This window comes from Vulpes vulpes, chromosome X, assembly GCF_048418805.1.
Source record: "Vulpes vulpes isolate BD-2025 chromosome X, VulVul3, whole genome shotgun sequence".
NCBI classification, from domain to species: Eukaryota; Metazoa; Chordata; class Mammalia; order Carnivora; family Canidae; genus Vulpes; species Vulpes vulpes.
The window spans coordinates 20,044,567-20,058,785 of record NC_132796.1 but is presented as its reverse complement, the minus strand read 5'-3'; the positions used below and the strand labels follow the sequence as shown (position 1 = coordinate 20,058,785).

At 43.8% G+C, this 14,219-nt stretch overlaps 1 protein-coding gene across 5 annotated transcripts in view; it reads left to right on the top strand.

Moving 5' to 3' along the window:
* The window catches only part of PCYT1B (phosphate cytidylyltransferase 1B, choline), a 129,516-nt gene that overhangs the window by 89,958 nt on the left and 25,339 nt on the right, over positions 1–14,219 (top strand). For all 5 annotated transcript variants that reach the window (XM_072744504.1, XM_072744503.1, XM_025997432.2 and 2 more), the window contains exons 6-7: positions 6,550–6,692; positions 9,548–9,736. In XM_072744504.1, coding sequence (XP_072600605.1) covers positions 6,550–6,692; positions 9,548–9,736 — 332 coding nt within the window. The remainder of the gene's footprint in view (positions 1–6,549; positions 6,693–9,547; positions 9,737–14,219) is intronic.

The window sequence follows — 14,219 nt, the reverse complement described above, 5'->3', positions numbered from 1 at the left end:
AAAAACATCCTCCATAATCTACTGGAGGGCTGTTGGGGGATCCATGTCTGTCCTGGAGGTAAACAGAGTACCAGCCCCTGTGCTCTGCACCACCCCCCTCATGTTTTTTTAAGAGAGAGAATCTTAAGTAGGTTCCATGCTGGGCATGCTGTTGGTGTTTCTGTTGGATGTGGGGCTTGATCCCACAACCCTGAAATCATGACCTGAGCCAAAATCAAGAGTCAGACACTTAACCAAGTGAGCCTCCCAGGTACCTCCTCCGCCTCTCTGCTCTGGGCTTGCTAATGGGGTCTCTTACCTGTCCCTGCCCCTGGGACTCTGAGTCCAGAAAAGGGACAGGCTCACATTGTCTCACATTCTCTCACTTCTCATCTTCCCCTCCTCATCCCTCTCTGGGTTCTCCCTCCAAGCAAAGAGGGCTTTGTCTTCCGCCCGGAGAGCAGGAAGCTGCCACTTCAGGGCTTATAGGAAAATATTTCACACTCTGAGTCCACTCGGCCTCTGGCTCTTCATAATTAAAGGGACACTTCTGGGATTTAGAAAATCCTTTTTGTGGTCCTCAAAACGTGGCTCTTTCAAGAGAAAGCCTTACCTTTCATAACCATTCTTTTTGAAATGAGCCTTCTAAAGAGCCCATTATAGAAGCCAGAAGCAGACTGTGCTCTCCTGTATTTGCAGCTGCAGTTACTTTCCCCTGAGGTGATGGATGTCTCAGGACAGATGTCATCCCCAGAAATGAAAACGACATTGGATAATATTTCAGAAAGTTATTCTGCTATCTATAATGTACTTAGTCTCCTTGATGGGGTTTCTGTTGGTTTGAATCAACAGAAAGTAGCTGGGGAAGTTCCATGCTACCCCCAGCAGGGAGGGTGGTCAGGTCAGTACCATGTTCTCAGAAAGGCCTCCCGCAGCGGTCAGGAGCCTTGGGTAAGAATGGAAGGCCTGACATTCTCAGATCTCAATCTTGTTTGTAAGAAGTTCCAAGAAAGGAAACTCCATACTTGGAAACTTTCAGACTTGGAAGGCTGCTGAGAAACATGGCAGGGTTAGGAGGGGAGAAAGTAGCTGATGAATCAGTTACATGGAGATGGGTTATGGGATGGAGTGATTGTTACCTTTTTAAGTCTTTGTAAAATCTGAGCTGTGAGCCGGCTACTCCTTCCCTAAAATTGCCATGAAGGACCTGGTGTAGACCAGTGCTTGTCCAACGTAAATGTGACTACAGATCCCTACAGGATCTTCCTTCCCTTCTCTTGCCCTCCCCTCCCCTCCCCTTCCCTCCTGTACAGATAACATACAGTGTTATATTAGTTTGAGGTGTACAATGTAGTGATTCAACACTTCTGTACATTGCTTAGTGCTCATCATCATAAGTGTACTCTTATTTTTTAAAAAAGATGTTATTTATTTATTTGAGAGAGATAGAGAGCATGAGCAGGGGGAAGGGCAGAGGAAGAAGCAGACTCCCCACTGAGCAGGGAGCCCCATGTGGGGATCGATCCCAGGACCCTGGGATCATGACCTGAGCCAAAGGCAGACGCTCAACCAGCTAGGCTACCCAGGTACCCCCATAAGTATAGTCTTAATCCCCTTCACCTCTTTCCCCCATCCCTCCCCACCTCCCCTCTGGTAACTGTTTGATTGTTCTCTAGCTATTTCTTGGTTTGTCTTTTTTTCCTTTGTTTATTTGTTTTATTTCTTAAATTCCCCATATGAATGAATGAAATAGGGTATTTAACTTTCTTTGACTTACTTCACTTGGCATTATACCCTCTAGATCCATCTGTGTTGTTACAAATGGCAAGATTTCATTCTTCTTTATAGCTAATATTCCATTGTCCATATATACCACATCTTTATCCATTCATCTATCAATGGATATTTGGGTTGCTCCCATATCATGGCTATTGCAAATAATGCTGCATTAAACATAGGAGTGCAACTATCTTTCTGAATTAGAGTTTTTGTATTCTTTGGGTAAACACCCAGTAGTACTATTACAAACCTCCATAGTCTTTTTCACAGTGGCTGTACCAGTTTGCATTCCTACCAACAGTATCTGAGGATTCCTTTTTCTCCATATCCTCGCCAACACTTGTTGTTTCTTCAGGTTTTAGTTTTAGCTATTCTGACAAGTGTGAGGTGATATCTCATTGTGGTTTTGATTTGCATTTCCCTGATGATGAGTGATGTTGAGCATCTTTTCACATGTCTGTCCGTTGGTCATCTCTATGTCTTCTGCCCATTTTTAATTGGATTATTTGGGTTTTTTTGGTGTTAAGCTGTATAAATTCTTTATATATTTTGGATACTAACCCCTTATGGGGTATGTCACTTGCACATACCTGCTCTCATTCAGTACATTGTCTCTCTTTTTGTTTTGTTGCTTGTTATCTTTGCTGCGCAGAAGCTTTTTAATTTGATGTAGTCCCAATAGTTTATTTTTGCTTTTGTTTTCTTTGCCTTAGGAGACAAACTACAGCATCTTTTAAAATGCAGATTTGGGTTCATTAGGTCTGGTGACTAAGATCCACATTTCTTTTTTTTTTTTTTTTTTTCAGGGTAGATCCACATTTCTAACAAACTCCTGGGTTGGTAGATACTGCTGCAAGTCCATAGACCTCACTTACAGTAGCAAGAATTTAGACCAGGTATTGGTTCACCCAGGGTGAACTGAATCAGCGTTTCGTGGAGTGACAGTTTCTCAGCTACCTTGTAGAGTATGTAGAATAAAAACATGCATTCAGTGGTGGTTTTATTTCTGGGTGAGTAGCCTCTAGTGAGCTAAGAAAAAGTTGCTTCCCTGATTTTAGGGTATAGGAACAGGTCCAATATTTTTCTAACTCAAAGCAATCCAGCACCCTATTGTTGCATAACAAATTACTCCCACAGTTACTGGCTTAAAAGAGCCACTTTATTTTGTTCATGTTTTTGTAGGGCAGGATTTCAGCAAAGGCTTGGCTAGGTGGTTCTTGCTTGGGGTCTCTCAAACAGTTGTACTCAGCTGTTGGATGGGACTGCAGTCATCTGAAGCCCCAGTTGAGCTAGAGGTCCCAGATGGTGGTGGTCAACAGGGAGGTCAGCTGGGGTGGACACTGCAGCACCTACCTGTGGCCTCTCCATGTTGCATGGGCTTCTGAAAGCATGGTGGCTGGGTTATAAGAGTGTACATCCTAGGAAGAAACATTTGGAGAGTTAGCAATCGTGACAAAAGCCTCAAGGCTTCTTTGGCCCTAGCCTTGGGAAGTCACCCAGTGTCACTAATGCCACATTCCCTTCATTATGAGCAAATCATTCAGTGGGACAGGGATTATGCCCATCTTTAATCTAATCGATCTTCAAATCGAATAGTCAGGTGGTGTTCTACTTGTCCTGGGAGCACAGGCATAAGACTAGGTGTGACTCTTCATCTGCACCGGTCCATTGATCTGCTCTGCTGATTTCCTCACCAAGGGAGAACGATGGCAGAGAAGGCTGGAGAATTCACTGTGAGAGAAAGATGCTCAGAAATGGCCTAAGCATCCAATTTTGGCTTTTGCACTCTAATTCAGGTCTATTTTGAAAGTCAAAAGTCACTTTAAATGAAGCCAGAGATAGGAAGGGCATGAATTAAACTTTAGAGCGCTCTGCTTTGCTTGTCAGAGCTACATGTCAAAACCTTCAGCAAAGCTGGATGAAAGGATGGTGCGTAAATGAGGTAGACTGTCAGGTCCACAGTCCTCATCATCCTGCTAGTATTGCCCTACTACTGTCGAAAGTTTCCTTCATTAACATGTGCTTGGCTGCTTCTTAAAATAGCTCTATAACCAAACACTGCAATTCGGAAAAGCATGATAAAAAAGGTTCTCTGATCATGCTCATTACTGAATATTTTTAGCAGAGCACTAATTAGGATTTGGAGGAAGCCGGGTGCCTCATTATGTCAGCAGAGGGCTTGGCTTCTTTCAGAGACCAACCTCCCCACCAGCCAAAGCAAGTCTGTCCCCACCCCCAACTTTCAGCTACTCAGCCATGGAAACCTTGCTCTGTGGCTTCACAGAAGGGGTGAGCTCATGTCATCGATGCCTAAGTGACTTGGTCAAATCTGTTAGTAGCTAGAGAATCTTCTTAGCATTTCACCAGGCAGCAGGGGCATGGGAAAAGTATCTGCCTGCTGAAAGATGGGACACAGTGCTCACCAGAAAGCTCCCCACTGTTCCCACCAAGAGGTGGATGGCATCTCAGCCCCCCAGCTTGGGACCACTCAGGGTTCCCCACCCACCAGAGCACCCTGCACAGCTGGGTCAGTTGGGTGCTGTTTATATACAGGTGTTTGGATGTTTGCATCCTCTGCCTTCCATTTGGTTTTTGGTGTTTGAGTCCATATTCTCAGAAGGTGATAGACGTTTTCTATCACCTGGCAGTAAACACCAACTCTGTGCTCTGAGCCACAGAATATTTGAAACTGGATGCTTTGTCTCATACACCAGAGGCACCAGCCTACTGCTGATACCACGCATGTGCAGATGATCTCACAGGAGAGCTCAGAGGGCCATCCTAGCAGGAGCCGGAAGACTAAAACATTCATCAAGGATGATTGAAGTAGAACTGGATTTGGAAAGGCACTTAGACATTAGTTCTCATCTCGTCAGTCATTCAGCAAATATTCTTATGGTGCCTGCTTGGCACCTGGTGCTGAGAATATAGAGGGGAATGATACTGGAGCAGATGCTTCCTTCATGTAGCTTCTTGTCAAGTGGGGAAGTCAGTTACTGAAGAAGCTATTTTATAAAGACCTTGGAATATTTGAAGGAAAAAAGCGGTGGACCATGGCAGGGAATAAGAAGCCAGAAGAGCCAGTCTGGAGGTTAAGAGATCTCTATGAGGAAGTGACACTAAAGGTGAAACCCATTGGATGACCAAGAGTTAGCCAGGTAGAGAGTATGTTTGTGGCAAAAGGAGGGGAGGCTCTCATGACCCTGAAGTCCAGTGTGGTGGGGCTCAGGCAGGCTCCAGGAAATCCAATGACCCTTCAGTGGTGTAGCCCAGGGGCCTTGGCTCAGGCAGTGAGGCTGGGGAGTGGGTCAGAGATGAGACTGGAGAGAGTGCAGGGAAGGGGTAAAGCAAGCTGCTGCGGAGCCAAGGTACAGGTTTGGATCTGAATACCGACGACAGCAGAAGGCCAATGAAAGATGCCAGGCAGCCCTCTATTTCTATTTTGAAAGACCACCCTGTGGCTCTTGCTATGTGGAGAGTGGATTGAGGAGACAAACCTCAACATCGCCAGAGACTGGTTTTGAGGCTCTTGCTGGAATACTTGAACTAGATGTTGTTAGATTGCTTTAGACAAAGGATAGAGGAAAGTGGGTGAATCAGGGAGCCTTTTGGGAGGTAGACTGGTGACTGGAAGATTGACTGGACATGGGGAGTGAGGGAAAGGGAGATGGCACACATGAGCCCAAAGGCATCTTGTCTGGCTGCCTCATTTCTCATTTGGAGACTGAGGCTAAGTAACTTGCCTTCTCAGGCCTGAGTCTTACCCAAATCTCCAAACTGAGAACCCAGCACCCTTGTCCCCAGGCCCCATCGGTCATGCTGCCCCACCCCTGATTCCTCTGGCCACAATCATACTGGGTAGAAATACTTCGATTGCCAACATGTCCTTTCACTTGGCGACAGAAGGGTAAGAATTAAACCACATACTTGCCTCGATAACCTTTGGGACCTCTTTACAGCCCTGTATTGGTGCACCCAAATATATCTTTGAGCACATTAAGGAAGGTTTACTAGAACTTGGCAGCCGCCGTGCTTATTTTTGCCCAGTCCCACATGTTCTAGATGAAAGGGTCCTGAGTGGTGCAACCACCATCCAAAGTAGACCGTTCTGAGGGAGGCAAAATCATCCAGCATCCCAAGGGCAGGTCTTCAAATCAGAGATGACAACACGGTACCGCCTACGTCTTTTCCTCAGTTAAATGTGATGCACATTCAACTGAGGAAAAATATAGTTCCCCTGCTTAGGGGAAGCAGGAAACCTGCCCAATTCACTGCCTCACTGATTGCTCTCTAGTCACTTACTCATTTCTTTTGCATTTATCGAGCACCTTCCATGTGCCAGAAATGGGCACTGAGCTGGGGGCTGACAGCCGAGGCATAATCTCTACTTTCAGAATGTTACCACTTGACAAGGAGACGGGTATTTAGAATGCCTTTGTCAAGGGAAGACACGTTTGTATCCTGGAGGTTGTGGCTTCTGCCTGGGGTTGGTGGGAAAGTGGCCGCAGAGGCAGGAGCTTGAAGCTGGCCGGCGCAGGAGGAGGAGGAAGGCCGCAGCTGGTGTGAGCAGGGAAGGGGGAGCCGGGGCAGAAGAGAAGGACGCGGCCCCGGGGCTGGGGTGCGCGCGGGCGGTGTCTGTGGGCGGCAGCAGGTGCACAGACCTGAGCCCGGGCCAGCCAGCTGGCGCCCCCAGGAGCTGCAACTCTGTCCTGGAGAGGAGAGCTATTACAGAACATGGGGCAGCTGACCCCACCTTACTTTCTCTCTCTCTCCTCTTCACTGTTTGAACAGGAATGTTTGTTCCAACGCAGAGAACGGAAGGCATCTCAACATCAGACATCATCACCAGAATTGTCCGTGACTATGATGTCTATGCCCGACGCAACCTCCAGAGAGGGTACACAGCCAAGGAACTAAATGTCAGCTTTATAAATGTAAGCGTGCCACCCCCCCCCAACACCACCCCGTACCTGCGGACGGCCACCACACACCCAGCACTGCCACCATTTGTTGAGTGCTTGCTACATGCCTCACGTTTTTTTTAAGTTTTAATTTAAATTCCAGTGCCCCACAGTGTTTTTGATATTTTGTATTTATTGTCTCACTTCAGTCCGCATGATGACCCAGGGATGTATTATCCCCATTTTACAGATGGAGAAACCAGTGTCCAAAGGGCTAACATAAGTCAACCAAAGCACACGGTAGTGAGCTCCACATTTTAGACAGCGGCTGTCTCCCTCCCTCTTGCTCCAGCCTCCCTTTTTTAGCATTCACAGACGCAACTGAAGGGCGTCTGGGAGATCTGCCCTTGTGAGAGGCAAGCGTTGTCTTCTGCTCTCAAAGAGAAGGAAGGAAGGGAGGAAGGCAGAGGCAGTGAAAAGCTAAACCAGAGAAAATGAGTTTTAAATTTTTATTAAGGCCTTACAGATGCTCATTAGAAACCTTAACAGCAGTTTTTTTTATTATTATTATCCAGAGAAATTACAGCTGCTTAAATAAAGCCTAAAGTCTTTGGCTTCCTTTTGTATTTGTGCCGTATTGTTCCCACAGGGCTGCTGTTAGTTTAATAATAGAGCAACTGTTAAAACAATCTTTAAAACAAGCAAAGCAGGCTGTTACAAAGCTAAGAGGGCAGTCCACTTGCTAGAGGTGATGTTAGTGCATCTGGACAACTATATTTGCCTGGACTCCGAGGAGGTGACAAAGCTGATAAAAACAGGAACTCTTCATCTGTATAGAATTTCAACCCCCCTCCAAAAATAGACACTCTATTTTCAAAGAGTGATCTTTCTGCAAAACGCAATGCATACAATTATGTGCAGCCATAACTATGCAGCAGCTTACACAATCGATCATCGGTACCTTCTAGACGAGGATGGGTTGTCAGTCAGTGGTGGTTATTTGTCCTCAGCAGGCAGGGAGCATTGGGAGTCTAGACTCTGTGGCTTCACACGAGTCAGGGAACAAAATAGAAAATGTTGGGTTCAAGTGGCACCAGAACAAGCAGCTGAAAAGTATTCCATCAAAGTGATTATTTGGTATCTTACAGAGAATAAAGCCCTGGTTATTTCAATAAATTAAACTGTCTGTTCTTTTAAATTGAATCCAGTCAGCCGTCCAAGCATGTCAAACCATTTCCAAAAGTTAGTGCTCGTTCTCCTCTCATGGCCTTTCGATAAGCCACTTAGCTCACGGAACCGTGTAGTCGGCGTGGATGCACTCTGTGCCCTTCTGTGATAACAAGGCTGGCTGCCGCTCACAGACAGAGTCCCATGTGCTGGACAAGCACGTAGATGAATCCCAGAACCTGACAGGGGCCAGTCGCCCAGTCCAAGTCCTTCCACTCAGACATGAGTAAAGCTGGGCTCAGAGGGGACCTGGCCAAGGTCCCTGAAGCAGAGGACAGGTGGAGGCAGCAGCAGCCTCCTGCTACGCGGCTGCCAGTCATTCTGTCCCGTGCTGCCCTTGAGAGCCATACTGAAGACTCCTACGTTACGCATCGCTGAGTGGCAGCACCTGTGTAGCTCCCACCCCACCCTGAGGCTGCGGAAAAGTTTGGAAGGTCTAAATCAGGGAATCCTGACCCAGTTTTGCAATATTTCAGGTGTCTCAAAAAAATTCTGAGATAGGAACTTCAGTCCCATGTGGTGATGAAAAAACTTTATTTTACTCTGTGAGGAGAAATGTAGCATGACTTCGTGGAGGGGAAGACCCTTCATCTCATGTTATTTTCGTGGTTTGATAGCACTCTCATCAGGTAACACTATGAAATGCTTACGCTGCTTCATTGTAATCAGCCAACAGACACCGAGTTTTTCCTGAATGCCAGGCTTTGTGCCAAACACCTAATTGTTACAGCAACTTGATGAGGTAGGGATGATAATTATCCCCATTTTACAGATGAAGAAACTGAAGTTTAGAGGTGTGGCCTGTGACTTGTCCAACATACAGGGCCTTCTGGGCACATAAAAGGACAAAAATCTCAGTCCAGAGAAGCTATCAGGACAAAAGCTTTCTTTACCACCAAGGAAATGGATGCAGTTCAATTAGCTTAAGGGAAAAGATCATTACGATTAAAATTTTAGTGTAACACTAAAAATTTAGGTTTAAAGACCCAGCCAGTGGCCGATTTCAACTGGTACTGGTTTTTTTTTTTTTAATATTTTTTTAAATGTTTTTTAAAAATTTTTTTTATTTATGATAGTCACACAGAGAAAGAGACAGGCAGAGACACAGGCAGAGGGAGAAGCAGGCTCCATGCACCGGGAGCCCGACGTGGGATTCGATCCCGGGTCTCCAGGATCGCGCCCTGGGCCAAAGGCAGGCGCCAAACCGCTGCGCCACCCAGGGATCCCCTGGTACTGGTTTTAACAATGTCCCGGTAAAACAGAGAACTCGGGCAGCCTCTGAGTGACCATTCTATGTACAATTCATACTTTTTGTCAAAATCCCAGGGGAATTTGGGAGTGTGTTTGCCCAATAGCTACCTATAATAAACAGCAAATACATATTTTTGCTTCTTATATAAGTGACTTCAACTCTGATGTTTACAAGAAACAGAATATTAAAATTGCTTGTATTTCACTTTACTTATCCAAGTAGACTAATGACAAATGACTTTTCTTACAAGAGATGTGCCTTCCCGTCAATCTAGCCCTTGGAAATAGCAACATCCTGACTCTTCAGGTTAAGAACAAACACAAGTTGAAATAAAATGACCATTAGTGTCAATGACTGGTCTCTCTCATGCCCTCTGGGATAAATTTTTTTTCCTTTAATTTTTGATCAGGAGAAGAAGTACCGTTTCCAAAACCAGGTAGACAAGATGAAGGAAAAGGTCAAGAATGTGGAAGAAAGATCAAAGGAATTTGTTAACAGAGTGGAAGAAAAGAGTCATGATCTAATTCAAAAGTGGGAAGAGAAGTCGAGGGAATTCATTGGCAACTTCCTGGAGCTGTTTGGGCCTGATGGCGCATGGGTATGTAATTATTTCCCTTGACCCTACATAGTGATGGGTATTTTCAGTTTCTCTTCATTTTCATGGTTCTACTCCAGGGTGTCCATTAATCTCAGTCCAGTATGGGCATCAGCCCGAGTAGCTTTAAGTCCATGTCATCTATTTAGTTTTGGTTTTATCCCTCAGTATGGCACCTGATAGCACCCTAAGCCAGTTCTAGTCTATTTCTTGTCCAGACCTTGAAGCCATTTGGTAATTGTTGAATATCTGCTATTGCAGAGATTGGTTTTGTAGCTCATCTCAGTCTCTCAGTTGGAAATGAGGCATAGCTTGAGGGTAAGAGTTAAGTGAGTCAGTGGTGTGGAATTTGTGTTGGGAGATAAAACTAATAATGGGCTCTTAGATATCCACTAGAGGAGAAGGGGGAAAAGGAACCTAGCTGCCTTGGTTAGTTTTTTTGGTCAGGAACCCTCCTCTTCTAGAGATAGAAGACTTAGGATTTTGCCCTGTATCTGTGCCTGTCATGCCCTGATTTTCCCATATTTCCATGGCATATGTGTGTTGGGATAAAGTGCAAAAGCCTTAGGGGACTGAGACCATGATCTAAATCTTAAAACAGAAAGTGCAGAGGGTATCATCTAAATTTTACAGATAATTCTGAGTGAAAGGTATGAAAAGGGAAAAGAACATCCTGAAAACCACCTTGTGCTCCACTGGTATTTCTATTGTGTGTGTACTTTGAGAGTAAAGAACCAGTATTGTCAGCAACGTTAACGAGGGGTCTAGGAAAGAGATCTTCTAAAGCTAGCCTTCCTTTTTTTTTTAAAGATTTATTTATTTATTCATGAGAGACACAGACTGAGAGAGAGCAGCAGAGACACAGGCAAAGGCAGAAGCAGGCTCCCTGCCGGGAGCTCAATGCGGGGACTCGATCCCAAATCCCAGGATCACGACCTGAGCCGAAGGCAGATGCTCAACCACTGAGCCACCCAGGTGTCCCTAGCCTTCCTTTTTAAAACCAAACGAAGCGATTCCATTTGATTTCCTTGATTTTAAGTAGCCTATATTTCCTATTATGACATGAGAAGTCTCTAACAAAATCCACTTTGGCTTAATTATTTTATTGATGGGTTGTCACTGCTGCCTCTGCTCATTTGAGCTAGTTCATTATAGGATTATCTAAAAGTAAAACATTCAATTAGTAATAGAAAAAGAACAATGTTTGAGAAGTTGGAAGAGATACTTTACTTAAAGTCTAGTGGCCTCTAAATGATTATAGAGGTGTGTGTTACAGGCCAATCAGGTCCTATTGGCTGAGTCTGAGAGGGGTAGAGGGTTTGCAAGGGGCTGCTTGAGCTTTCAATGACTTCTAGAAAGAGCTAGCAATAGTGGAGGAGCCAAGTGCTGGGTTTCTTTTTACTTTCCCTGGGCCTTTTCAAGTTTTCAGCTCAAATCACTTTAATTCATGGGCCATTTATTCAGGTGCTTGTATATACATAGTGCTAGGGAAGAACATGAAGAGAAAATACAGAACCTGTTCTCTGGGGTTCCATGGCATCTATAAGATAAAGTCTGGAATTTCCCATTAGTTTAGTGTGTACTTTAATAGTTCACGTTTTCACAACTAATGTTCAGGGGCTGGGCAAACAGTTAGTGGTTTGTTTTTGTTTTTTTTTTTTTGTTTTTTTTTTTTTTTAATGAAACCATGTGGGTATTCGTTTCCTTATAGAGATTCAGAAATATGTCTCTGTAAAGAAGCCCTGGTATTGTAGCTCAAGAGGGTGGATGCTTTCTCCACTTGGAGCAAGCAGAGGCAGGGAAGGAATAAAATTTCATAGAAACTTTATAGATCTTAGCTGTCTCAGGCTCCCAGTGAAGGTGAAATAGCTGGAATTGTTCTGGAGGAGTCTGGTGACAGCTAGCTGAGGTGATTTTTAAGAAATGAAACCCAGCTTCGAGTCTAGAGGTTTTTCTTTTTAAAACTTGCTATTAGTGTCAAAACTGTTATTAACATTAATTTACCATATCAGCCAGACTTAGACATTGCTTTTTTTCTGTTGACATTAAAAGTACAGGAATAGTTACAAGGATGTTAAACGCCAAGATAAGTAATTTGCTTTTCATGAATATGCTATTATTATAATAATTCTTTATTTGTGGATTTGGGACTAGAACTCATTTCTTAAAATAGAGGATCTGCATTACCTGCAAATACAGTACTGTTACAAATAACCCAAACTTGGAGAAGCACAAAATAGAAAGATTTAAAGTCCAAGAGTTGGTTCAGCAGAATTGGTCTGAGGCATAGTATGTAACTTTTTATAGTGGGCATTCCGTAAATTTGTCTGTATTGAATAGATGAATGGTTGTGTGAGAGGGACCTATTCACAGAATCTTCTGGCATCTGCAATGCTGAGGTTTAATCCTCTATATCTATATTGATATCACTATCATATACATATAGGTTGATATAGATATATACTCTTAGCCTTTTATTGCTTATGGTGCTCAGTACAAGACTTGGTGCAGCTTGGGGTTTGGATCAAATTCAGTTGGCAGAATGGGTTTGCTGGGCCTTCCACAATGTTCTAAAATTTCTTTCCAGGAGGGCATGAACTCTAGTTTGCCATGTGCACACCACTGCCCACTGTTAGTCCCTGCCACCTCCTCTAACCTGACTTGTATGTTTATGCTGCCCACCTTTTCCCAGGCAGGATTTGTGTTTGCTCCTTACAGTATAGGGTCTTTCATTCTCCCCAAGTGACCTCATGCTTGATAATGAAGAGCTGTGATAGAAAATCCAACTCCTTCCATTCCAGCAGAGTGCAAAGTGGTGGTGATGACCATGTTGTTACAGTCTAGAAGTTGTAGAGCAGGTTAAACCTTTTCAAAAACCTTTTTATATCTACCCTACCCATTTTAATCACACAATAAAAGGAGTATTATAGCTGTGTTCTAGATAATGTAACAAAGGCCTAGAGAAACTATGAAAGTTCCCTATGGTCTTGCAGGCATTTGGAGGTAGCCGGGATGGAGCCTGGGGCCAACCCTCTTTCCCCTGACCTGCATTGTATCATCCATCATAGGACTGTCCCCAGGAGGCACAGACTGCCCGAGTGTCTTCATGACAGAGCAGCTGGCTTCCCCGAATGAGTGATAGAGAAATCAAGAGAAAAGCTATAGTCTTTTAAGACCTAACATCTGAAGTGACAGTCCCTTTATGCTATATTGTAATAGTCACACAGACAATTGGGGTATATTTTGGGATGATACTACACAAGGATGTGAATAAATCCAGGAGGCGAGGCCTTGGGGGGGCATAATTGCTTTAATAGAAGATTTATTCCCATTTATTCAGTTTGGGGGTATTATCAGAGCTCAAAAGTTATTTTTCAATTTTAGCACCTACAACTCTATTTATTTAACTGCTTGATTTTTTTTTGCTTGATTCTTATAACTAGTCCTGACTCACACTTAGAAGACAGCTTGTAACCCTACCAGCTGCAAATGGAAGCCTTCCCCACACAGACTTGGTATTACCCCTCTCTTTGTCTTTCAAAGATGAAACCTCCAGACTATCCTGAGGGAGGGGCTTTAAAAGAGCTGAATTCTGAAGGTTGGAGGCAATGCCATTCATTTCCAAGGGATTCAGGTTCATGGAGCCAGGATCAGGGGATACTGCATCAGCTTTTAGGGTTTGCTTTTGAGGTAGGGTCTTCCTAGTGAAACTTGGTTATTTTTGTTCAAAGCGTCAGATAAATATTCCATTTAAATATTGTGCCCTAGCTACATAGGCTGTATTTTAAAAATATTTAGTATCATTTTGAATGATCTGCCACTATAGTCCTTACTTGATTTTGAACTGGAGACTCATTTCCTGTTTGAAATGAAACTGCATCTATTCTGTTTTACAACATGAATATGGACCTTTTCCTGGAGCACCAAGAGAGAATAACCTTACATCAGGCCCAAGTTTTTAGTTCATCCCATACCACAAACACCCTTGGCCCCAATCCAATCAGTCTGGTGGATCCTTAGGCAAACCAAACAGGCATTTGCATCTAATATAGGAGATTTATTTAAAAAACAAAACTTCGATGATGTGTTAGTTTCCAGAAAGAACAAATTTATATGATGTGGGGTCCACTACTATAATTTTTTTCAAACTGTGATAAAATGTACCTAACAAAATTAGCATTTTATTCTTTATTTATTTTTTTAATTTTTTAAAGATTTATTTATTTATTTATAGAGAGAGAGAGAGGCAGAGACACAGGCAGAGGGAGAAGCAGGCTCCATGCAGGGAGCCCAACATGGGACTCGATCCCGGGTCTCCAGGATCACACCCTGGGCTGCAGGCAGCGCTAAACCACTGCACCACCGGGGCTGCCCAAAATTAACATTTTAACCATTTTAAGTGTACCATTCAGTGACATTAAATATATTCATAGTTGTGAAACCATCACTACCATCCATTTCAAGAACTTTTACATCATCCCATATT